The 25,154-nt window shown below is 52.0% G+C and overlaps 3 protein-coding genes across 4 annotated transcripts in view; 2 read left to right on the top strand and 1 right to left on the bottom strand.

Moving 5' to 3' along the window:
* eml3 (EMAP like 3) overlaps window positions 1–17,983 on the bottom strand; it is a 32,127-nt gene extending 14,144 nt beyond the window's left edge. The window contains exons 1-4 of one of the 2 annotated variants that reach the window (XM_030088445.1): window positions 17,633–17,983; window positions 2,990–3,166; window positions 2,712–2,823; window positions 26–529 (exon numbers count right to left, since the gene is read on the bottom strand). In XM_030088445.1, the coding sequence (XP_029944305.1) occupies window positions 26–529; window positions 2,712–2,823; window positions 2,990–3,166; window positions 17,633–17,978 (1,139 nt within the window). In that variant the 5' untranslated portion in view covers window positions 17,979–17,983. The remainder of the gene's footprint in view (window positions 1–25; window positions 530–2,711; window positions 2,824–2,989; window positions 3,167–17,632) is intronic. The other variant, XM_030088446.1, reaches the window with a different exon arrangement.
* A 1,186-nt stretch (window positions 17,984–19,169) lies between these two features.
* On the top strand, window positions 19,170–22,179 carry ecsit (ECSIT signaling integrator). Its single transcript, XM_030088457.1, has 7 exons — window positions 19,170–19,487; window positions 20,178–20,565; window positions 20,631–20,854; window positions 20,941–20,998; window positions 21,078–21,226; window positions 21,292–21,397; window positions 21,598–22,179. The coding sequence occupies exons 1-7, from the start codon at window positions 19,365–19,367 to the stop codon at window positions 21,870–21,872; spliced, it is 1,323 nt and encodes a 440-aa protein (XP_029944317.1). The 5' UTR covers window positions 19,170–19,364; the 3' UTR covers window positions 21,873–22,179.
* A 1,022-nt stretch (window positions 22,180–23,201) lies between these two features.
* hacd4 (3-hydroxyacyl-CoA dehydratase 4) lies at window positions 23,202–25,148 on the top strand. Its single transcript, XM_030088458.1, has 7 exons — window positions 23,202–23,354; window positions 23,696–23,802; window positions 23,860–23,987; window positions 24,058–24,167; window positions 24,228–24,334; window positions 24,723–24,821; window positions 25,009–25,148. The coding sequence occupies exons 1-7, from the start codon at window positions 23,221–23,223 to the stop codon at window positions 25,092–25,094; spliced, it is 771 nt and encodes a 256-aa protein (XP_029944318.1). The 5' UTR covers window positions 23,202–23,220; the 3' UTR covers window positions 25,095–25,148.
* The last annotated feature ends 6 nt before the right edge of the window (window positions 25,149–25,154 follow it).

Genomic DNA, 25,154 nt, shown 5'->3' with positions numbered 1-25,154 from the left:
GCGGCGGTGAGGCGAGACCACGCACAGCGGCTTCGGTCCTCTGAGGACCGGGGCCTGGGGGGGTGCGGCGCGGGGCCCCGGGGTCTGCTCGGAGGTCCTGGCAGAGCCGGGCTCCTCCGGGGAGCAGCTCCGGGCCCGGAAGTCCTCCCTCTGGAGGCCCCGGACGGCGGCGGGCTGGATGGGCTCCTCCACCGAAGACATCCAGGCCAGATCCTTCTCCGGCTCCCCCCCGCCCTCCTCGTCCTCCTCCGGCTCCTCGTCCTCCTCCTCCATGCCGGGGACGCGGTGCAGTCTGGCCTGGCCCGACCCGGACGTGGACCCGGGCGGACCCGGGGGCAGGGCGTCCTCCAGCTGCAGGCTAAGGACTCGCCTGTGCAGGGGGACCCGGTCCTGCCCGGCCTCCGGTCCCGGGGGGCCGGGCTCGGTCTGGGTGGACCGGTCCAGGGTGGCGGGTCTGGGTTTGAAGTCCGTGGACAACGGGCCTCCTATGTGGCCGTTAGCTTTGGTCACAACGCTCTCTGAGAGTTGGCTGAAAAGAACCCAAAGGTTAACAATCATCTGTCAAACAAGCAAGCTCTGGGTCTGGTTCTGCAGGAAGTCTCCTCTGGGTCTGGATCAGCAGGAAGTCTCCTCTGAGTCTGGTTCTGCAGGAAGTCTCCTCTGAGTCTGGTTCTGCAGGAAGTCTCCTCTGGGTCTGGTTCTGCAGGAAGTCTCCTCTGAGTCTGGTTCTGCAGGAAGTCTCCTCTGAGTCTGGTTCAGCAGGAAGTCTCCTCTGGGTCTGGTTCAGCAGGAAGTCTCCTCTGAGTCTGGTTCTGCAGGAAGTCTCCTCTGGGTCTGGTTCAGCAGGAAGTCTCCTCTGGGTCTGGTTCAGCAGGAAGTCTCCTCTGAGTCTGGTTCTACAGGAAGTCTCCTTTGAGTCTGGTTCTGCTGAAAGTCTCCTCTGAGTCTGGTTCTGCAGGAAGTCTCCTCTGAGTCTGGTTCTACAGGAAGTCTCCTCTGGGTCTGGTTCAGCAGGAAGTCTCCTCTGAGTCTGGTTCTACAGGAAGTCTCCTCTGAGTCTGGTTCTGCAGGAAGTCTCCTCTGGGCCTGGTTCTGCTGAAAGTCTCCTCTGGGTCTGGTTCTGCAGGAAGTCTCCTCTGGGTCTGGTTCTACAGGAAGTCTCCTCTGAGTCTGGTTCTGCTTAAAGTCTCCTCTGGGTCTGGTTCTGCTGAAAGTCTCCTCTGGGTCTGGTTCTGCTGAAAGTCTCCTCTGAGTATGGTTCTCCAGGAAGTCTCCTCTGGGTCTGGTTCTGCTTAAAGTCTCCTCTGGGTCTGGTTCTGCTGAAAGTCTCCTCTGGGTCTGGTTCTGCTGAAAGTCTCCTCTGGGTCTGGTTCTACAGGAAGTCTCCTCTGAGTCTGGTTCAGCAGGAAGTCTCCTCTGAGTCTGGTTCAGCAGGAAGTCTCCTCTGAGTCTGGTTCTACAGGAAGTCTCCTCTGAGTCTGGTTCTGCAGGAAGTCTCCTCTGGGTCTGGTTCAGCAGGAAGTCTCCTCTGAGTCTGGTTCTACAGGAAGTCTCCTCTGAGTCTGGTTCTGCAGGAAGTCTCCTCTGGGTCTGGTTCTGCTGAAAGTCTCCTCTGGGTCTGGTTCTGCTGAAAGTCTCCTCTGGGTCTGGTTCTGCTGAAAGTCTCCTCTGAGTATGGTTCTCCAGAAAGTCTCCTCTGGGTCTGGTTCTGCTTAAAGTCTCCTCTGGGTCTGGTTCTGCAGGAAGTCTCCTCTGGGTCTGGTTCAGCAGGAAGTCTCCTCTGAGTCTGGTTCTACAGGAATTCTCCTCTGGGTCTGGTTCTGCAGGAAGTCTCCTCTGGGTCTGGTTCTGCAGGAAGTCTCCTCTGAGTCTGGTTCTGCAGGAAGTCTCCTCTGGGTCTGGTTCTGCAGGAAGTCTCCTCTGGGTCTGGTTCTACAGGAAGTCTCCTCTGGGTCTGGTTCTACAGGAAGTCTCCTCTGGGTCTGGTTCAGCAGGAAGTCTCCTCTGAGTCTGGTTCTACAGGAAGTCTCCTCTGAGTCTGGTTCTGCAGGAAGTCTCCTCTGGGTCTGGTTCTGCTGAAAGTCTCCTCTGGGTCTGGTTCTGCAGGAAGTCTCCTCTGAGTCTGGTTCTGCTTAAAGTCTCCTCTGGGTCTGGTTCTGCTGAAAGTCACCTCTGGGTCTGGTTCTGCTGAAAGTCTCCTCTGAGTCTGGTTCTGCAGGAAGTCTCCTCTGAGTCTGGTTCAGCAGGAAGTCTCCTCTGAGTCTGGTTCTACAGGAATTCTCCTCTGGGTCTGGTTCTGCAGGAAGTCTCCTCTGGGTCTGGTTCTGCAGGAAGTCTCCTCTGAGTCTGGTTCTGCAGGAAGTCTCCTCTGGGTCTGGTTCTGCAGGAAGTCTCCTCTGAGTCTGGTTCTACAGGAAGTCTCCTCTGGGTCTGGTTCTGCAGGAAGTCTCCTCTGGGTCTGGTTCTGCAGGAAGTCTCCTCTGAGTCTGGTTCTGCAGGAAGTCTCCTCTGGGTCTGGTTCTGCAGGAAGTCTCCTCTGAGTCTGGTTCTACAGGAAGTCTCCTCTGGGTCTGGTTCTGCAGGAAGTCTCCTCTGGGTCTGGTTCTGCAGGTTTGTCTTTCCTCGGTTCTACTCATTCATGAGGAATTCTTGGTTTTTCTCTGTTAAAGTTTTCAGATGAACAGATTCCGGTATTGGGGACAGTCCCGTACCTGCTGGACTGACGGATCCCGTCCGGCCCGGACCCGGAGCTCAGCTTCCTGCCGCCGCTGCATGCGTCCGAGCAGCAGGCCTGGTTCAGCACCCGAGCGGCTGAGGGGTTCACTGAGGGAGTGGAAGCAGAGCGTCCGTCACTCGCGGCCTGGACGTCCAGGTTCCACAGGCTCCGCCCAGGAACTGGGCCAGACATGAAGAACCTGGACCAGGTCCAGCTGGTTTCTACGTCTGGTGAAATTCAGCGACGAGCCTTCGAACGCCGGCGTTTCCAAACCTGCGATGAGCTGCTGCTTCAGCAGGGGGAGCAGCTGGTCGTGGAGGCGGAGCCTGCGCAGGGCGTCCGCCAGCGAGGACTTCAGCAGCGTGATCTCGTCCTCCTGCGCCTGCAGACGGACCTCCATCAGGGACGCCCGGTCCGGGAACTCGGCGCTGCTGCCGGCTGACATGTCGTCTGGAGAGGAGCCACGAGAAGAGGAACAGCTTTATCTGGGTTTCAATGCTCACTGAACAGAAAATGAAATCTGTGAAGTGGTTATTAAGGTGCTTTAGTTCAACCGTAGGGGATTCCAGCATCACGCACTGCTCTAAAACACTTCCTGAAGGTCCACGTTCGAACATATGTTCCAACTGATTCAACCGACGACTCTTGTTCTCAAGCTGCAGCTTGAAAATGAAATAAAGTCTCAAAATAGGAGGGTGGGTTTAATCTGACTGCTCTCTGTGGAATATCCTCTGACTCTGAAGTGAACAGACTGGCAGACATTACTCAACTGTTTAAACACAGTGGATGATCCATTAATGAGCGAATATATTGACAAAAGATGCTTTATGTTTCATGTGGGGAGGCTGAGAGGATGAAGAGACATCTGTAGCCCAGCGTATGCAGTGAGAGCAGCAGGCGCTGCCTCGTACTGCAGCCACCCGCCATGTTGGCGCTCCTGGAACCATTTATTGGTCAAAACAAGATTCTGGGCTAAGGAAGTGGTTAGGCACCGGTCAGAATGTGGGTGTAAAATTCCACCTCCTGTTGAATGGTGAGAAATGTGTGGTGATCCTGATGTCAGGATGGTTGAGACTGGAGGAACTCCGCTGGGTAACGGTCAGGATTCAGGAAGACTACGAGCTGGTCAAAGGGTTTGGGTCAGTTCCCTCCACCAGGACCATGTTCTGACCAGGCTTTCTCCTGGTACAACCAGTTTAAATGCTTAAAGAACGACTGACTGAACACTTTTAAGCTACTGACTGACAGGTTTGGGGAATGGTATAGCACATTAGCATCATGAGGCCTCAACACCACATTCTAGACAAGACAAACACAGACTTCACCAACATGCTGCTATTATTCCTCATTAAAGACCCATAGAGACTATAAGTCCATGGAATCTGGCAAAATCATCAAGAGATCCTCAAATCAATGTCAATAAAGATGACCGGACATCTTCAATATGGCCTTGGAAGGACGGAGAGCACGGCAGAACACCTGAGGTTTGAGTACCAAGTCAAGGAGCACGTTTGACTTTTTATCTTTTCTCTGGATGAAAACCTGTGAAACACACGACACAGCCGTGTTTCTAAACCTTAAACGTGGATAACTAAGGACCTGGAGAAGGTTAAAGCAGCTGACGCACTGTGGTCGATGATCCAGCTGACAATGGGGACGTTTAGAGATGAAAATGAGAGTTTAGAAGAGCTGAGAGTGAAATGAGAATACGAGGCTGAAATAAGCAGAAGACAATCTGATGCCAAAGCTCACGCAATGCTGCTGACATTTTAAAACAGCAAATGCAAATTGAAGAAATAGTTGTAACTGTTGATTAAACACTGAGACATTCGAGTGTTGCATAGTTTCAGAGCTTTGCTAACATCCACTCTTCCACTACCGAGCCATTAAAACTGAACCTTTTTCTGTTTTTAATGAAGAAATGAAAGGAGGAGTCTAGCCTGCTGGCGTGGGTCTGAGCCAAGACAGTTTGGAAACCAGCGACTGAGGCAGAATGGGGTTTTAAGGTTCAGTTGAAGGTTTTGGCGAGCATCACGAGCAGAGTCCTCACAGGTACGGGGAGACAGACCGGAGTGTGTGCTCTGGCACACTCTGGATTTCGGGGATTACAGCTGTTTACAGCATTGTAGTGCAACAGAGGAGAGGCCAAAGCCTCTCAAAGAGCCCTTTGTGTGTGAAGTGGTGCTGCGGTGCGAGTCCGTCTGGAGGACGCGGCTGGTTCTGGTCCAGAACCGGTCCACTGCTGTGCCGCCGGACAGAACAAAGCCGTCCGATGAGACGACGCTTCTCCCTCCGTCTGCCGTCGGCATTCCTCGCTCCTCACTCAGCCAGAGTCTGTTTTCACCACAATTCATCCAACAAATGAGAGAAATGCTTTTCTTTGCTCGGTAATCAGTAGGTAGGAGGTCCTGGGTGGACAGACTCTGCAGAACCCAGTAGAACCCTGCAGAACCCAGTAGAACCCTGCAGACTGAGAGTTACTGAGCTCTCCTCTGAAACCGGTCCAGATGAATGAGGTCTTTGTTCCTCGTGTTCCTGACTTCAGTCAACAGACGGTTCAAACCTCCGATATCCAGCAGCTTATTTGTAATCTTATCTGACTTCCAGTGAAAAGAACGCAGCTCTCCCACACTCTGGATCCACTCGGTCCACGCATCAGCCAATCGGCCATAAAAGATGCCGGAAGCAGTTCTGGAGCCAGTGTCTTGCTCAAGGACCCTTCAACATATGGAAAAGGCGAGATGGGGGTTAGAACCACCTCCACCACTGAGACTGGCTGACGACCAACTGAACCAGCTGAACCAGATCTGATAAAGACTGCAAACCAGCTCAACACTTCCTGTGTCTTGGCTTCACCGAGGCCCAGTACCGACCTTCCTCGGTAACTCAGACGGGGACCGGTTATTATACCACCCATGGATTATCAGCTTTAAGACAGCAGATCTAGACTTTGAAATATTGAGTAGGGCTGCACGATTATGGCCAAAATGATAATCACGATTATTTTTGTCAATATTGTAATCACGATTATTCATCACGATTATTCATTATGTTATGTAAAACATACCTTTATATTGCACTTTTTTTTTTAAACAAACAAGTGTCAAATTGAAGATGTGTGTCTTCACCACTTCAGCGAAGTCAGGTGTGCATGCGCACATAATTGAAGATGTTTTAATTAGAATCTAAACAACTATTTAGAACCATGTCAATGTTGTGAACGATCGCTTTCCCTTAGAAACGAACATATAGACGCGCCGACTGTGAGTATTTACAAACGTTTGACCAGACCTCTGTTCTGAAAAGAGCCGGATTATGACTTTGGAACCTGAACGCCTCACAGCTGAGCGACCGTCACTTGCTGCATTCTAACCCCTGAGAGCAACACGATGATCACTGAACAACAAGATGAAGATAAACAACAAGAGAACAGTAAACAGCCACGCTAAACCCAGAAATGAAACCTACCAGAACATTGATTCCCTCTTTCTCTCCAAGCCGCTGCTACGCCGCTCACATCCTGAACTGTCCGTCAATAACAGCTTTTCCCGTTCTGTCCGAGACGCTCAGCGTTTACATCTTCTTTCCACCGGTACAGAAGTTGAGATGCGTTCCATCGACTGATGTTTGAGCATGAAGGAATCGTTCACAGCCAGCTAGTTCATCGGTGGCTAACAGCTAAGCTAACAGCTGACCGAGACACCGCAGTGGCGTCCATCAGCAGCTACTTTTACGGAGTGTCCCTGAAGGCAGCAGGAGCTACACGGCTCAGGTCGCCCCCTGGTGGTTGGCTGATTGTTGGATTAAAAAAGTGCTTGATTTGACACGCAACATAGCCCGTTTTTTCAATTTAAAAATCGCGACGATCATCTAAATTTAATCGCAGCAGCCAAAATCGTGATCATGATCAAAATTCGATTAATTGTGTAGCCCTAATACTGAGCATGCAAAATACGTTTGAAGGGTCAAACAGCACTTTGCTCAAGCTCTGCATTCAGACTGTTTTACAAATAAATTCTGGGAAAAATATCGTGAGAGACAGTGGGACACAAACAGAAGGACCTCCTGACTCCAGCCTAACAGCAGTGGGGAAATGCGTCCGACCCAGAGAAAAATAGTCAGAATCTTTGGATTTTCAGTCTGAAGCAGCAGGAAATACAAGCCAAAGACCCTGAAAGCAAAAAAATCAAGAAGTTCACAAAATAACAGGCCTATTTCTGCCTCGTATACATTCATAGGCAACAGCGTGGTTTGGTAAGGTGGATTCCAAAGGAGAGGACTTTAACAGTGAATACTTTTATATTCATTCATCAGAAGTCATATATTGTGATTGCAGATCTCCAACTTATTGCATATTTCTGGTTTATCCAATTTAACAATTTATCCAATTTTAATTTTCTCCAGAAAAGTGAATGTTTCCCACCATTTAGCGCACCATCATCTGCATACAAGGAGAACATTTCCTCTACACAGATACTGATTTATTCCATGAAGACATACAGAGAAGAGAAGCTGAGAGGATTAAATAAGATGCACTGATCTCAAACCAAGCTCACCCCCCAGTGGCAGGAATGCAAACTCTCTGTGAAAGATAATAATCAAAACATTCACTTCTGCAACGTTGAACTTCTCCCGGACAAAGCAGCAGAATGTTGGGTTTCTGGCAGCCGGTCATCTTGTAAGCAGCGCCTGAACACACCGAGCAGAGAACCCTGCAGCCGCTGATAGCGCCGATAGCGCCACGCCACTTCCCTCATGCTCGGCACATGACTCACCCTCTCATCGCAGGCGGCCTTGAACTCTTTCCAGAGAAGTGCCGCGGAGCCTGGCGCTGCTGCATTGTGTAATTCCTTCATGAATAAATCACTGCGTTCCAGAAGCGTCTGTCTTTCTGAATCGTCCAGCGTCCTCTTTGACACTCTGCTCTTGTTCCTCGTGAGATTTACGAGCTTTCCCAGCATGTTGACTCTGAAGATTTACGGTGAAAACTTTCTCGCCGGTTTCCAGCGGAGTGTGTTCAGACCTTTATTACTTCATCGGAGTTCATCTTCAAGACAGAATCATGAGCTCCTGAATAAATACAGACGTCAGGGTTACACACTGGTGAGGAGTAATAAATGAACTCATGAATGGAGCATAATTCAGTCACAAAACATGATTCCCATCTGGATCTAAATCACTCATATCAAAGCACTGAGTTTAATTTAGATGTACTGACTGCAGCCGGTTCTGCAGAGCTGCAGACAGAAAGGAGGATGTGAGCAACAACGGACAAGACTGGAATCTCTCAGGTCTGCCTCAGTTTATGACAGCTTATATTTTATTTCACTTATTTGATATTTTACTTTTGAATTTTCAGACAGTTTTCATGTTCGTACTTCACGGTTCATGTTAAAGCTACCTCAAAAAGTCAAGCTCAGTTTATGTTCATGTTGCAAGAGAGCACTTCACCAGTGTCGGTGTTTATTTTACCACATGTTGCGAAAATTGCACAAAATATCTAAATTAAAATATGTACAGAAAGGTTCCCTTTGGTCTAAATTGTCTTTTATTTTTTAGTTGGAGCTGTTTAACATGAGGGAATGGTTTGCTTTCGCTGTTCAGAAACTTACAAATTAATCTCAAAACTCAATATAAAAAGAAAAAAACATAAATTTATTATAAAAAGGAAATTGTGTTGTTTCTGAGTCGTATCGCCCACTCGTACCTCAGCAGCCTGACAGTGAGACTCAGCATGCTGAACCTAAAACACACCGCTCAGGAAGTGGACCGCGGGCTTTCAAAGTAAAAGACCGCAGGCCGTCAGGACAGGAAGTGAAACCTCGGGGCTCTCAAACCGCCGAGCGCTCGCCGTCTGAGAAAAGGTCATCACACTTCCTGATACACGGAGGCGATAACGACGAGCGCAGCGTTACGTTGCACAAACTCCAAGAACCGGAGAGGCTAAACAGAATGAGGAATACGGCTCAAGTAAAGGAATTATAACAAACTCTGAAACGCTCATCAAATTAAGTGGAGGATCACAGAGTCGCACGGTGAAACATTTCCGGTATAAACGTTCCTGACTCTCCATGAGGAGCCGGACCACAGAGGCCGTGTTGAGGAAGCGTCTCCTCATCAGAAACCTGCGTCCTGCGGCGTCGGCAGCGATCCCTCCGTGCGGCTGTGAATCAGCGGCGCGCCTCTCAGATTATGAGCGGCTGAGTTCAAAAGCGTCCCGGAGCTTTAACGGCCTCCCTGCTCCTTCACCGCCGAACGCCAGCCGGCGAGGAGCGACGAGCAGCATTCCTGCTTCAGAGAGGATGACTGGCCAACGGAGGAGGCCGACGCCAAAGAAAGCAGTAACTTTGTGCTGTTTTCCTTTAAAAACTTTGAAAGCAGTCCTGACTCGTGGGCCGGGACCCACCAGTTTAGAACATGTTTACAACACTAGCCTCAAAGGTTTTGAGAAAAGCTCCAGGGCCATAAAAGAACAGACCTGATCCATCAGAGGCAGGAGAAAAAACTGCTTATTGTCAAAGAGAGACCACTCAGATCCTGCATACGGAACATGTAATCTTCAGACTGGGCCTGTTAATGGAGCGTAAGCGTTGAGGCCCATTGAATGCTGGGTTCCTGACCCGGTTCACTGGTCCTCCTTCTATGGACCAGTGGAGACAAGAGAGCTTCGGGTCTGGAGAGGCTGGCTCCTTATGGTTTCTGGATCGATCTCATGTCTTTGGTTTGAAACAACTGACCACATGAAGATGTGGGCAGCAGATTGAATTAGTCGGTCAATTAATTGATCATGTGAAATTAATTGGAGAACAGTGGATGCTCACCTCCCTCCAAAGCACTCTGGACCATAATAAACACAAGATGCATTTCTGAATGTAAAAAAATCATCTGTCTGTAACATACAGGCCCTCGAGCAACTCTACATCTCCTCTGTAGCGACTCTACATCTCCTCTACAGTGATTCCCAGAATCCTTCACTGGATTGGATCTCTAAACAGCCAAAGACCCGTGGACAAACCCAGGCTCTCACCAACGACCCTCAATGGTTCCTCAAACCACAGGTTGACCACTGTTTTAGACAGAGCCACAGCGTGTGTTCTGCTGCGTGTTCTGCTGGTTCTCCAGTGTGTGACCTTTTTCCCACAGTTTTACTGCACTGCTTCCTATAAAAGCGTGTTTACCCAGCGATCAGAGCCAGCTCTGACTCACTTCTGATTCCATGTCATGTGTAGAGCAGGAACGACCTTTCACAATAAAAAGAAACATTAAATCAGAGCAGTGAGGATGACTCATGTGATCACAATGAACCCTGCAGGTGAAAACATGTCTAATAACCAGACTTCTGACACCCTTCTCAGAGTATCTGATGTAATCAGTTTCTCTGAACATGCGGTGATCACTTCCACCCAGATCAGTCTGACAGTGGGAATGCAGGAGCCCAGCCTCCTGGCAGGATGACGAGTCAGCTGAGAGCCGGAGTCAGGGATAGCAGCATTAGCATGGGATTAATGTAACTTAGTGATTAGCATTAGCATCTTCCTCCTAACATCCAGGTTATCATCATTTATTCTGCTTTATATGAACTCAGATGAACAAGATCACTAGTTTAAAGCTGTGAGCATTAAATAGTAACTTTAGTTCCATTCAGGGCAGTAACTCGTACCTATACTCCGTCCCTCAGTGTTTGTTTTCCTCAGACTCAGATGATCTGAGGTCACTGCCGGCCTGCAGCCAGCGGCTCCTCTTGTTTACATGGAGCCACGGCTTGGAAAACGTGCTAGCCGCTAATACGATGCAGACCCAACAAACCCACGTGCCTCACTTCTCCCCGTCTTCCTCCAGGCTGTGAGGCATTAAAGACGGACAGAAGGCCGAGCTTCTGAGCCGGTTTCAGGGACTTTTTGAACCCGCTGTGGCGGTTCAGAGGCAGGAAGCGGCAGGAAGCGGCTCTCTTCCTCCAGAGGCTGCGCTCGGCGGGGAAAACACACCAAGAGTCCCGAGCCAGCCCGGGCCCACGTGCACCGTTCCAGTCAGTGTGTGTGTGTGTGTGTGTGTGTGTGTGTGTGTGTGGAACCACACCCACAGCAGCTCACATGAGGCTCTTGGCGCTGGGATCTGCTATTTAGCTGTTAAATTGTCTAAATGTGGATTTTTGCATCTAAAAAAACCCAAAGAATCTCAGCATGCAGTCAGAAACGTCTCTATTCAGGTCAAAGACATTCGAACACACCGCTGCCCCCGTGTCCATCTGTGAAATGGTCTCTCCGTGTTTCTTCAGGCAGTAACTCATCTGGGGCTGGCCTCACGCAGCAGAGAGCGCCAGCAGCACATGACTTTCATTAAAGCGTTAGAAGCTGGAGAACCACCAGAGTCCTGCCAGGTCCCTGAAACCTTCGATAAACTCTGAAGAGACCAGACGAGGAGAACACGGCCGTAAAGTCAATCTGAATCCCCAGAACCAGACGGCGTGACGAGCGGGAAGCGTTTCCAAGGCAACGTTTCACTTCCTGTTTCCATTTCTGTTGCAGGAAAGTTTCGTGTTTAGATGACGACGTTTTGGAAACGATACCCGTTTCCACGGAAGCGGCTGAAACGCTGCAGAGGAGCAGTGTCCATGTTGGGCCACTAGTTGGTGCTGTTGGTTGCTTTTGTCATGAATTTTGTTGGACTTTGATGGGAAGTGAAGCCTGAAAAGAGAAGGACGCTGGGAGACTCAGAGACGTGAGAAGACGGAGATGTTTGGCGTCTGGACTCAGCTCCAGCCTTCAGCTCCAGGTTGGGAGTTCTTGCTGGGAGCGGTCCGATCTGATGTTCTGGATCAGTTTCTGGTCCGACATGGACCAGAAACAGCCGGATCGGATATCAGAATGCATGTTTTTGAAAACCAGTCAGAGTGATTTGATTCCAACTGAACCGACTCCATGAAGCATCCGTAAACGTCGATCCTTCCGTTCTCTGGACGTTCGGTCGTCGTCTTCTCATCCGTCCACTCAAATCAGCGTTCTAGATCTGAAGCCGCTCGCTCACTGTATCAAAGCCGGCCTCGTCTCATTTCTTTCAGGAATTCTCAATAAAATAAAACATTTGATCCTTCGACCGAAAAGCAGATTTCTGTGGTGAATCATTCTGCCGACAACTGAATGAAGCGAGTTTGGGGGAAAAAGCCACAGAAATGTGTTGCTCTCTGCAGAGAGCGGCTGAGAGCGGAGCGTCTGATTGGAGTGAAGCGCTCGGGGTCACGTCAGGTCAGAGGCTGCAGGCCAGAGGAACGGGGTTCTTCTTCAGGTCCGACTCTGTGACTCCAGACAGCGGCGGAGGCAGCAGGTAAAATCAGCCCGGCAGGAGTTCCTCTTTCGCTTTCTGTCCCCACAGGAAGCCTCTCCGGCTGCGTGGGCGAAACGTCGGTCTGTTAGCAGCACGTGCTTCTGCAGCGTTTAATCACAGCCGACGCACTCCGCCTCCGCCGCATCCAGACCTCAACCGCCCGCCGACGCGGTCGGCTCCGGCTGCTGCAGAGCGCCGCTCTCCCACCGTCACTTCCTGTATGCAAGGATGATCACAACCTTCAAGCTTCAAGGATCGTTTCTATTTATTCATAAAAGAAATGTCTGTAAAGCTTCTCTCACTCTGATTGAGAACATGCAGAGGAAACATGAAAATAACTCTGATGAGTCCAGTTTGAACTTTGACCTCTGTCTCTGTTTAAAACGGTAGATTAAATGTTTTAAGACGTTTTAAAGAGATGAAAGGTCTACTCATCCCACAACATCACTGAACTGAACAATTCTCATGTTTAACGACTTGAAACTCGTCCAACTCTGAGAGCTCTCCCCCTGATTAGAACCTCAGAGACGCTCATTACCTTTTCCTCCGTCATCTTGCAGCTGCAGACACATTTTATGAGGTGATAACGTCTCCGTGTTGTGTAGGCAGGCTGTGATGCTACCCACAATTCACACAGAGAAACAGCAATAAAACGCCCGGCAGGAAGTTCAGACGGCTAACGGCGGGTCGTCTCCTGCTACCTGCTGAATGATGAGTGGAATAACTGCACGTTCAGATCCATCACAGGCAGAAATCTCTCGGTGCAATCAACTGACGACATGCAAAATCAGAACCAGAGCCAGAACCGGTCCGTCTGCAGAAGAACCAGAACCTGTGATGGATAATCCAGCATCATAAAGTCATCAGCTGCAGCAGATAATCCATGAATCTGTGTCAGTAACACCTCCCAGCTGAAAGCTCTTCCAACAGGAAGAGAAAGAGCACCATCGTCTGCATAAAGGTTTGCATTTTCCCTACTTGACGTCATGAAAGGAACGTTTGGCAACATGATCACATGAAGATCACATCAACTTCAGAAAAGACCTAACCTGAAACTGATTCATTCACAAAAAACTGTGCAGTACCTCATTTCCTACTTCACGGTCTGGGCTCAGTATTTCCTCCCCAGGGGCCACAAGGCAGAAATCAGATGCACAGAATTCACAGAGAACCTGACAACAACGCGTTCTGGCTGAAATCGTTTTGCTCTGCTGGCCGGTAAATCAGGTCAATCCAGCCCCGATGAGCGGGAACTGTGTCCTTGAAGGAAGAGTTCCTCTTTAGGAAGCAGGAGGCCGAGGAGAGCCTCCAGTCTAACGTGCACCGCCGCCGGCTTGGCTTCTTGCCGAGTCATTTGCAGCCGAACCCTGGATCCCTAAATATTTTCACATTAGGAAGATAAAAACGGTGGCACAGGCAGTAAACACCTCTTCTCGTCTGTCACTGTTGCACAAAGCCTCGCAGGTCTCTGCTTGCTGTTCTTCATGGACCGCTGCAGAGAGCAGAGATGTGCACGTGAAAGAACTGGACGTGCACAGAGCATGAGGAAGACGACGGAGAAACAGTCGGAAGACTTTCAAGTTATTGAGAAACACTTCGAGCGGCTCAGGTTCACATCCTCCACCTGAAACAAGCCCAGATTTTATCACAGCTTGTTTTTTTGATCGTATTTCAACTTAACGAGACGGCGTTGCAACAAGGAAGCTTTCTGTCATTCGCTGCCTGCAGTTTGAGGGGAAAACAGACTGTGGTCAGATCCACAGTATCAGGAACAGTCGTCCAGTCTGCAAACAGAAGAGCTCAGCAGAGCCTGTAGGAGTGGACTGGAATGTGACCAGAGCAGCCAGAGGCTTCTGGGAATTCTCCGGTTTGAGCATCTGGATAAAGAAACATCACTACCGACGGCAGCAGTCAGGAAAGTCACTGAGCTGGACGTATGGGGACGGCATTCAGGACAACACCGTCCCTTCGGTTTCCTGGATCCTGACACCTGCTGCCCGACACTCTTTAGAAGATAAAAATGATGGACAGATACGTCCATGACCAGACCAGAGGGAGCCGATGGACTTTCAGGGAGGACAGCAGGCCGTCAGGGTTAGAGCAGCTGGTATCTAATCATCTACTTTGAGGCGGAAGCAGCAGCAGGAAGTGAAGCGGCTGCCAGGCGGCGGCCATCAGTCAGCTCGCCGGTTAACCAGTAATCCGGACTTCAGGGAGAGGTCATCAGATCAAACACAAGGAATGAAGTTTATGAATCATACGAGCATAAAGGTTACGACACTGACTCACACAGGCGGCGGATGAGAGGTGCACTGCTCTCCTGAAGGGGGCGCCACTGGCAGGCTCTGTTCCCATCAGGAAGAGAGTGATTCCAGAGCAAACCGGAGCAGAGAGACGGTTTTCCACTGCAGGGAGCATTCAGACACATTCCAGCTCGAATAGAAAGAACATTTCCACAACTTCTCTCTAGAGGTTTTGAAATAAGACGAGTTTAAAGTTGATGGTTGTTTAAACTCGATTTTGGAGGCATGTCCTAGAGCAGGTACGCCACTTTTCTCATGATAGAACAGGCAGGAAATGATCCAGTGAGTTCCGCTGAGACGTTCTCCTCTTCGGACAGTAAAGAGCTGCAGCTCCGTTGCCCTGATGAGGCTTCAGTGGTCCAGGATGAGAGACTGCAGAACCTTCTGGACGGACAGAACCGCAGAAACCAAGCACCCTACGCTGTAAACACAAAATCTAACGCACCACAAAACACAAGTGAAATGAAACAATGGAGATCTAATTTCAAAAACAGGAATCCACTAGGAATAAAGTCCGCAAACTCTGGACCCATGGACCAGTTTTCAGGGCCGAAACACAATGTGGATTTCAAGGTGACGGCGTCTGATGGCCCAGTCCTTTATCCTGCTTCAGGACTCTGGAACATGTTCTGGTGAAGCTGCTGGAGACCTTCACTGCTCTCAGCCTCTTCCCCGTCTCTCTCTAGATACAGTCGTCCTCTCTCTGACCAGGACTCACCCTGACTGGTCTTCAGAATTCACAGCGACACTGAAAGCCATGAGAGACCATTCCTGGCTGCAGAGTCACGTCCTGTGGAAACTGCTAAATGTCACAAGTCGGGGCGAGAGTGACGAAGCCGACTCATCAGCTGATTCCCTCGCTGCAGAGGTCAACGTTCGGGACGCTTGGCAGCAGGTCACGGAGTTCTTAAGCCTTCACGAGGGGAGAGACTCCCACATGTCTACCTCTACAGGAGGACAGCGGCGGAGCTTCTGGAATCCTCCAGGGCTCCAGTTCTACATGTCTCCAATATCCTGGAAGGACTCAGTCCGGCTGAGACGTAACGAAGACCCTGTCTCCACCACGGCGGTCAGCACCGATGTGTTTTCGTTCCAGAAACTGTTCACGTTATTTGTCATGTTGGGCCACTAGTTGGCGCTGTTGATGTGATTCATGCAATTTACATTAGTCAAACAAAGCAAAACAAAAGAGGATGACCAGTTTCTGCTAAACAATCCAATGAAATCACAAAGGGATCGAACCAGGGCTCCTGTCCGTGAGCCGCATCAGGCAAACCCAGCAGCTCTAAAGATGTATGAACTGCAAACAGGCTGATTAACGACTGATCAATCCGACGGCCTCATCGGATCATCTGATCGCCTCCTGCGTCACGTTTCACCGCAGCAGAAGAACGTCTTATTGTGAAAGGATGAAGAGGAAGAGCAGCGGCAGATCTTCATCTGCTGCAGCCGGGAACGAAGGGGAGAGGCGTTTAGTGTCCGACCGCAAAATGTTTACTCCCAGACGGTGAAAAGAAGCTCTGTCGCAACATTCAGGGAAAACACACACACACACACACACACACACACACACACACACACACTCGTCTCGCTGCCATCTGCTGATGCAACTTCCTGTTGATCTGTGTTCCACACGGCGGTCGGCGCAGAGCCACAGGAGTGTGAGGCTCCATTCTTCACACATCCAGAGACTGAGGCAGAGCAGGACCCGGGGTTTCCACCCGGGCTCTCCTGAATCCTGCATCCTCTGCAGGGTTCAGCAGAACCGGGCCGAACCGGGCCAGACAAACATCGAGTCCATAAACCTGGAATCGGTCAGAACCAGATCTCACTCTGGAAACTCTGACATGCATCCAGTACGTATGAGCGTCCATCTGTCAACGTTTAAAACAGCATCATCTGCGTACGTGGAGACAGACAGTATCTCTCAGGGTCAGACTGATGGAGGAGGCTGGTGTAAAGGGCTGATCTGTTTCCATGGTGACGTGTTCAGTGATAAACCTGTTGCAGGAACATGCAGATTTTGCAGCGTTGCGGCGCCGCAGCACACCCACATGGCCGCTCTGGGAGCCAGGCGAATCTGTTCTCCAGAGGCCTCGCCGCCTCAGCACTTCACAAAACCAACTCCTCAGCTCCTGCTTGGCCTCTGCAGGGGGGGGGGGGGGGGGGGGGGGGGGGGGGGGGGTCCGGAGCCTTCTTGTAAAAAAGCAGGTCAGACTCAGAAAGCAGGAAGTGTGGCTCGTCGTGAAGGATCTCTGATCTCCTCACAGCTCTGATCACGAAGCCGAGCCAGTCCAACACAAAGTCCAACCTCCTGACTTCTGACACCTTTGTTGACGTGTGTGTGAAAACAATATAAAACACACACTGCATTCTCCACGGCGTGATAAAGCGATCCCAGCACACTGATAAGAAACCACAGCCTGATCGGAAGCATTCCGATGGAAAGACCAAGCAGAACCAGGTGGACTGGCTCTGATTCAGTACAGTGACCCGGCTCCAGGGCCAAGTCACGGAATTCAGTCTGATCAGCTGTTTAGACTGGTTTACACACAACTTGAATTCTGATCTGGACTGTTTCTCAGACGGTGTTTGGATTGAGTGTCAGAGTCTGTAGAGACCAGTTCTGGACGGCTGTTTGGACCAGACTGAACCCTCTCTGGATCCGGACTCCCTCCCGGTCCTCAGACATGACTAGACGATCACATCAAACCCTTCAACATACAGAGAGTTTATTTAGCAGAGCAGCTGAGGCTTTGACACTGACGCTGCAGCTCTGTCATCCCCAATGTAACTGAGCCTGAACCTAAAGCAAACACAGCTGTCCGGGCTGTGTGTGTGTGTGTGTGTGTGTGTGTGTGTGTGTGTGTGTGTGTGTGTGTGTGTGTGTGTGCGTGTTCAGCTTGTGTTTAGTCACTGCAGAGCTGCTGAAACCCTGCACGCTGCAGGAGCTGCATGTTCTTCCTCCTCCGGCAGCAGCAAACATCTGGATGCGCGCGCCACGCTGCAGCGCGGTGACAGGACCCGGCAGGGTGTGTGTGTGTGTGTGTGTGTGTGTGTGTGTGTGTGTGTGTGTGTGTGTGTGTGTGTGTGTGTGTGTGTGTGTGTGTGTGGCCGGTGTGCCAGGTGTGTGTGCGTGCAGAAAACCGCCAAAAACAAAAAAAAAACCCAAAAGAAAACAAAACAACAACAACAATCCTGCGCGCGTCAGAGCAGGAGTTCGGGAGAGGGTCCCGTGCGCAACGACGCGCGTAGAAGTTTGCAGAAGCGTGCGCGGCGGGAGCGTACTCACCCAAACTGTTGGTGGAGGAATCCATGGCACGGAGCGGAGAGGGCTCAAGGTGTGTTTTCCATGCTGGCAGAGGAGTGTGTGTGAGTGTGTGTGAGTGTGTGTGTGTGTGGGGCAGAGAGCTGCTGTCAAGACAGTCTGAGGAATCAGCACCGGAAGCGCGCGCACAGTCCCTGCAAATAAAGTCCACCAGCAGAGAGAAAGAAGCTGATCCGGAGGGCAGAACTCCGGAGGACCGGGTCCAGTCGACCCGCTTCAGGAGCGCGAGGCGAAGAACCAGAGGAGGAGTCCGGAAACCGCGCTGGAGCGCGAGCTGCGGAGGAAGAGTCTCCAGAGGACCCGCACACATCCAGCTGTTTGAAGAGCTGCGGCGGGCGCGTGAGCGTGGGCCACAACGGCCTCTGTCTCCCCCGCGCGGCGGCGCTCGGTACTGCACAGGCAACTCAGCCAATAAACAAACATCAATAAAGAAATAAACTCTGCCAATAAATAAATAAATAGGTAACCGACGAGGAGACTGTGATATGAAGACTTTTGGTTCTTTCAGGAAGTTTCACAGCTACAATTTAGAAAGGTGGAATCTTGTTTTTTATAGCTGTTTGTGACTTCCTGTCATCTTTAAGTGTTTCATTTCTTCCACCCAGTTATTTATTTTATGTCATTCTGAACTTTTTTAAACCCTATTTGGTGACTTAACTCTTCCAGGTTTTCATACGCTCGGGACTGTTAGGACTTTAGAGACAAAGATGATTTTCTCTTCTTCCGATGCATCATAATACAGTTTTCGATTTGACTTTTTGATCTGAGTGATTGTATTTTAGTCCCAGTCACACTGGAGATTGTGGATCCAGAAGATGTTCTGATGGTTATTTCTGAGATTGTGAATGTCTGCTTGAGCCAAGGTCAAATTTCCTTTCTCCATTCTGACCTTTTATTCTATTTTATTGTGTTTAATGTCCATTTAATGTTAAATACGCACAGACAGTTTGTTTCTTCCCTTTATTTCCATGATCATATTTACTTTATGCTGATGTTTATACGTGATCATGGATTTCTTAGGCGTATATAAACCACGACTGAGGAAAAGCAACAAGAGGAATTTTGATACCTTTGGCAAGAATCTGCAATGTGAATAAAAAGAAAATAAAGAAAAAAATGACGAAACAGCGGAAAAGCTGTGTCTAAACTTTTGACTGGTCGTATATGTCTCTGATTTTACTGATGTGATGTTTTATCATTATACTTATTTATCTACAGAGAATATGTCTATGATTCTACTCATAAATCTGTCGAAAACGATTATTTGTTTTATCCTAATTATAAATTACGATGGTTCTATTTATTTATGCCATGACTCTGTTTGTGTGTGACTGTGTGTGTGTGTGTGTGTGTGTGTGTGTGTGTGTGTGTGTGTGTGTGTGTGACTGTGTGACTGTGTGTGACTGAGTCGCTCTGGCGGCCGGAACCATTGTGTCTGCAGGCGGAACTGTCGTCTCCGCTCATGTTGCCGCTGTTTGTCCGGACCGGGTTGCGAGCCGGACAGAATGACTCGTGAAGGAGACTGTCGCTAATCGTATCAATGGTTCGATAAAGGAGGGAAAAGCGAACCTGTGGAGGAGAAGCGTGTTCAAAGTGACGGACCGCGGACCTCTCGCGGTGTGTGAGAGTGTGTTCGTGTGTGTGTGTGTCGTTGACAGGTGTGTGTTGATGTGTGTGAGCGCTCTCATGCTGGATCATGAACGTTAGCCGGAACCTGGTTCTGCTCCTGGGCCGCAGGGCCGGTCCCCTCGGGGCCCCGCCGCGGCCCCCCGGGGCCCCCGGACCCCCCCTGGGCCTCAGCGGACCGGGCAGTCTGCAGGTGAGGACCGGAGATTCTGACTCGAATAAAGAAACAAAACTCTGATTTAACAGGTGAAGATTAGAATTTTGCGTATTTTTTAAGTTGTCAGAGTGAAATAAATCAGATTATTCACAAACTATTGATTTGACTTCATATAGAAATAATAAATATATCTCAGTTTAGAGCAGAAATGTGTGGATTTATGAATGAAAGTGATATTTATGGGTTTATCCAAATACAATCACTATTTCAAATAACTGACTGTTAATGTAAAGGAATGTTTTTGTTTGCATCCTATTTGTAATCTGATTACTACACACGCAGACTAGTAATGCTGAGTCCTCACAAAGAGTTCAGATAACTTCTTTTTATCTGTTTACCAGGTGATATTGAGGTTATTGTTGACCTTTATAGCATTTTAAGTGTTTCTAACAATGTTGAATCAGTTTTATTTGTTATAATTCCAGCTGTTTTTCTATTTATTTATTTATTTATTTTTTTACATGGTCATAATTTTAACTTTTTAATCATCTTAGATATTTTTGTCTGTGTGATCTTGTTTTTGCCATTTTGAACCATTTTAAGCAGCTAAAACTTGGAGGAAGGAAAGTTTTGAATGATTGCAGCTGTTTTCAGAGAGGGTTAGGTTTAGGGTCCGGGTCCGGGTCCGGGTCCGGGTCCCGGTCTGACGAGACGCTGTGACTTCAGGCGTGGAGGAGTTTCCGCCGCAGCCCGGTTTGCTCCAAGATCCCCGCCGAGTTCGCCGGGAAGCAGGAGGACAAGTCGCTGGTCGCCCACGACGACCTGTTCGAGCGGGCGTCCCGGGACGTCCGCACCAAGGCGGCCTTTGGCCGGGCCGTGGACGTCTTCCTGAAGCGGGACATCCGGCGCCGCGGACACGTGGAGTTCATCTACGCCGCGCTGAAGAGGATGCCGGAGTTCGGCGTGGAGCGGGACCTGGACGTCTACAACCGGCTGCTGGACGTCTTCCCCAAGGAGGTCTTCGTCCCGAGGAACTTCATCCAGAGGATGTTCAACCACTTCCCCCGGCAGCAGGAGTGCGGCGTCCAGGTCCTGGAGCAGATGGAGAACTACGGTGAGTGGCGGCGGCGGCGGCGGCGGCGCTCCGGGGCGCTCGCTGACGGTCTGTCTGCACCGCAGGGGTCCTGCCCAACGTGCAGACCAAGGTGCTGCTGGTGCAGGTGTTCGGGGAGAAGAGCCACCCCTTCAGGAAGTACCAGCGCCTCATGTACTGGTTCCCCCGCTTCCGCCACGTCAACCCGTTCCCCGTGCCCTGCCAGCTGCCCGCCGACCCGGTGGACCTGGCCCGCCTCAGCCTGGCCCGCATCGCCAACGACCGGGACGCCAGGGTGACGGTCTACCAGGTACGGGGGACGGGGGGGGGGGACGGGGGGGTACGGGGGGGGACGGTCTGAGGTCTTCAGCCTCACACTTCCTGGTTTCCCGGCAGCTTCCTGCGACTGAACCCAGCGAGAGCGGCGCCGAGCGGACGCTGCCTCACATCGTCGGTACGTAGACCCGGACGTCCCGCCCGTCCCCGTCCCCCGTCTCGTCCCGTCCCCCTGACCCGGCCGGGTGTCCCTGCAGGGGTCCAGAGCCCGGCCCAGATGGAGCTGCTGTCCAGACACGACCCGCGGCGCCCGGTCTTCGTGGAGGGCCCGTTCCCCCTCTGGCTCCGGACCACCTGCGTGCAGTACTACGTCCTCCGGGCGGACCCCGTCCCCCAGGAGCTCAGGGTGAGGCGGCGGCGGCGGCGGCTCCGCCCCCTCAGTCTGCTGATCAGGCCTGGTTCTGCCCTCAGGTGGAGGAGCCGTACGACCCGGAGCGCTGCCTGGACTACCCCCTGCAGCTGGACCTGGACCTGGACCGGGACCTCGGGGACGACGAGAGCTTCGACGTGGAGGACGGTAAGACCCCGGCAGACATGGTGGACTCCAGAGTCCTCCAGCAGGACTCGGGTCTGAGGACTCACGGCAGGGAGAAAGGACAGCAGCAGTCCAAAGACCGGTCCAGACAGACGGAGTGTTCTGGACCTCTTGGAGCCCCCCGGGTCTGTCCTGGTCCTGGTCCTGGTCTGTGTGTGACCCGGCTGTGTCTGTCTCTGCAGTGGACGAGGGTCCGGTCTACGCCATGTGCATGGCGGGCCAGGGAGACCAGGCCACCCTGAACCAGTGGATCAGCGGCCTGCAGGAGCAGAACCCCGTCCTGGGCCGGGTCCCCACGCTGTTCCGCCTGCAGGCCGGGTCCCGGGAGCTGCAGGCGGAGCCGGACCGGGTCCGCCGCCCCCCTCCGGACGAGCCGACGGCGGAGCCGGGGGTCCCGGTGGAGGAGGAGGAGGAGGAGGAGGCGGAGCCCCGGAGGAGCCGGGGCCTGAAGCAGTGAGCCGGACGGAGACTCAGAGACTCAGTAGTCAGACTGCTGCACCTGGTCTGGACCCGGGGACACGGTCTGGACCAGATCAGGACCTGAACTGTGAGATCAGTGAGCGTTTGCCTGTTAAACCTGTTAGATGAGCGGGTGGAAGAACAAAACCGTCTGGCTTCAGCGAACTCTGCGATAAGAAGCTGAAGGAAGAGTGGGTCTGATGTCTGGTTTCAGCTCCTGAAGCTCAGGCTGGTCCAGAACGGTCCAGAACGGTCCAGAACGGTCCAGGGTCGCCTCCGCAGCACCAGGCGGACTCCGCAATAAAACAAGGTTCTGAAAAGAAACGGTGTGAATGAATGTGTCCCGCATGAAGTCCTGAGAGACTTGAGAGAGACCTGAGGGGCGGAGCTCTGCTGCCCCCTGCTGGCCTCTCCTCGCTCTCTGCAGTCTGATGGTCCTGCAGCACATCCGGTCTCCTCCCAGCAGGTTTCACAGAACCAGTCAGCTTCAGCAGACAACAGCTGGTCCTACAGCCGGCCTGAGAGGGCGCTGGTGGGTCAGGGCTCTGTCTCTAGTCTCAGGCCTCTAGCCTCTAATCTCTAGTTTCTGGTCTCTTGTCTCTAGTCTCAGGTCTTTATTCTTTGGTCTCAAGTCTGTCTCTGTCTCTATTCTTTTGTGTCTGGTCTGTAGTCTCAAATCTCTGGTCTCTAGTCTCTAATCTTTAGTCTCTAGTCTCAGTTCTCTGTCTCTGGTTTGTAGTCTTAGGTCTCTAGTCTCTAATCTTAAGTCTTAGGTCTATAGTCTCAAGTCTATGTCTCCGTCTCTGGTCCGTAGCCTCTAGTCTCAGGTCTCTGTCTCTAGTCCATTCTCTTGTCTCTGGTCTGTAGTCTTAGGTCTCTAGTCTTGAGACTCAGGTCTCTAGTCTCTAATCTCTAGTCTCAGTTCTCTGTCTCTGGTTTGTAGTCTTAGGTCTCTAGTCTCTAATCTTAAGTCTTAGGTCTATAGTCTCAAGTCTATGTCTCCGTCTCTGGTCCGTAGCCTCTAGTCTCAGGTCTCTGTCTCTAGTCCATTCTCTTGTCTCTGGTCTGTAGTCTCAGGTCTCTAGTCTTAAGTCTCAGGTCTCTACACAGAATATCCAGAAAGGTTCAGTTCCAGAGTTCTCTGTTCTCTGGAAGTGTTTTGCCCTCAGGCTGTGTGTTAAATGCCCCCCTGTGCAGAGACCTGCCCCTCCCGGGGTGTGTGTTAACCCCCCCCCCCCCCTCCCGGGGTGTGTGTTAACCCCCCCTCCCCCCCCCCTCCCGGGGTGTGTGCTCTGCAGCCATTGGTGGAGCCCGGGTTGAGCCCGGGTTGAGTCCCTCCTGTTCTCATGCAGGGTTCTCCATGTGCTCAGTCTGCTGCTCCTCTTCCTCCTGCGAGCGGCGGGCGGCGGCCGGGGAGGCTCCGCGGCAGGAACCACGGTTCGACTCCAGGCCGGAGCGCCGGGCTCCCTGCAGACAGAATGTGAGTAATGCGAGAGGAGGAATGTTCTGCTGCTCTGGGTGTGGCGGCAGCAGCGGCTCTCAGCCGGGACCAGTTCCTGTTAGAACTCGACAAACTGCAGCTTTTCCAGGGAACATTACCGCTTCAGGTTCTCCTGGTCCAGGGACCGGTCCAGAACCGTCCAGAACCCTTCGGTTCTCAGCTTCTGGGCCAGTTGTGAAGCAAACTGAGCTCCTGACTCTGTGGTTCTGTCACTGACCCAGACAGACCAGTCTGAAATGAGTCCCAGAACCAGCCTGTGAGCCCGCTGGACCAGAACCTCTGACCCTCTCTGTGGTTCTCCGGGTTCTCCGGGTTCTCAGGCTCAGCTTCAGGCGGGTCTACATCTTCGGCTACAACCTGTTCCAGTTCTGCGGCCACACCTGGATCCTGGCCAACACCGTGGCCCGGTTCTTCATGTTCGGTCGAGGTGAGGCGGACCCGCCGGGGCCGGGTGAGGTGCAGACCTGACCTCTGACCCCCGCAGATGCCCTGGCGGACACCTTCTACTCGGTGGGCTTCGTGATGAGCCTGTGCCAGCTGCTGTCCGTCCTGGAACTGTTCCACATCGCCGACGGCATCGAGAAGGCTCGGCTGCTGCCCCGCCTCGTCCAGGTGAGGACCACCGCCGGAACGCCGGACCGCCGGACCAGAACAGAGCTCAGCGGTTCTCCGTCCCCCTCAGGTTCTGGAGAAGAACCTCCTGCTCATCATGGTCATCATGCTGGAGGGGATCCAGGCTGAGGCGGTGGTCTGGGTCCAGTTGTTCCTGTGGAACGTTCTGGACCTGCTCAGGTACCAGAACCCCGCCGGTCCTCGGGGGGACCCGGGGTTCTGAGCTCCGGTTCTGTCCAGGTACCCCCACGAGCTGCTGCGCCTGACGGAGACGCCGTCCACCGCCATGCTGTGGAGCCGCTACACCCTCCAGATCCCGCTCTACGTCCTGTCGGCGGCCAGCGAAGGTCAGCCCGGGGGGCGGGGCCCGGGGTCCGGGGGGCGGGGCCTGGAGGGACTTCAGCTCGTTCAGCTGCTGCTGCCCTGCCCTTGAGCAACACAGCTTTTCAACGTTGGGACGGTTCAGATTCACTTCAGGGAAACTGTTTTGTGAGCTCCGGCTGATGTGGACAGAGCTGTTGTGTAAAGGAAGTGCAGGAAACACACACACGCACACACACACACACACGCACGCACTCTCTCTCTGCTATCAGCCCGGGCAGGCGGCAGTGTGTCGACAGCTCTCTGGTTTCCTGCTCATGAAATGTGGCTCCATCATCAGCTGCAGGCTTCAAGTCAACACTAACGTCATCCCTGTGTGTGTGTGTGTGTGTGTGTGTGTGTGTGTGTGTGTAGGCTTCCTGATCTACCGAGCTCTGCTCCTGCTGGACGCAGCAGACACACACTCCGACGTCTCCCTGCTGCTCACCTCATACCTGCCCGTCGTCACGCTGGGTGAGCGCATAGCGGGGTGTGTGTGTGTGTGTGTGTGTGTGTGTGTGTGTGTGTGTGTGTGCGTGCGCGCCTCTCCTCTGACTGGACGCTGTGTTTTCAGGGAGTGTGTGTGTGTGTGTGTGTGTGTGTGTGTGTGTGTGTGTGTGCGCGTGCGCGCCTCTCCTCTGACTGGACGCTGTGTTTTCAGGGAGTGTGTGTGTGTGGCAGCTGCTGGAGGAGAGGCGGCAGCAGCTGGAGAGGTGGAGGCAGAAGATGATGAAGAAGAGGAAGTGAGGATGAGGAGAGACCAGGCCGACGTCACACAGCTCCCTTTAATGGCACCGTGTTCGAGCC

Source organism: Salarias fasciatus, chromosome 3 (assembly GCF_902148845.1).
Source record: "Salarias fasciatus chromosome 3, fSalaFa1.1, whole genome shotgun sequence".
NCBI lineage: Eukaryota > Metazoa > Chordata > Actinopteri > Blenniiformes > Blenniidae > Salarias > Salarias fasciatus.
The sequence above is the reverse complement of the archived record's forward strand: the minus strand, read 5'-3'. Positions and strand labels throughout refer to the sequence as shown.

Bases quoted from the DNA above. Each gene is read 5' to 3' on its own strand.
- hacd4 (XM_030088458.1), top strand. From the start codon at position 23,221: ATGCAGGGTTCTCCATGTGCTCAGTCTGCTGCTCCTCTTCCTCCTGCG. The intron at 23,803-23,859 runs GTGAGGCGGACC...TGACCCCCGCAG, and splicing joins GTTCTTCATGTTCGGTCGAG to ATGCCCTGGCGGACACCTTC. The intron at 24,335-24,722 runs GTCAGCCCGGGG...GTGTGTGTGTAG, and splicing joins CCTGTCGGCGGCCAGCGAAG to GCTTCCTGATCTACCGAGCT.
- ecsit (XM_030088457.1), top strand. From the start codon at position 19,365: ATGAACGTTAGCCGGAACCTGGTTCTGCTCCTGGGCCGCAGGGCCGGT. The intron at 20,566-20,630 runs GTGAGTGGCGGC...TCTGCACCGCAG, and splicing joins GGAGCAGATGGAGAACTACG to GGGTCCTGCCCAACGTGCAG. The intron at 21,398-21,597 runs GTAAGACCCCGG...CTGTCTCTGCAG, and splicing joins GAGCTTCGACGTGGAGGACG to TGGACGAGGGTCCGGTCTAC.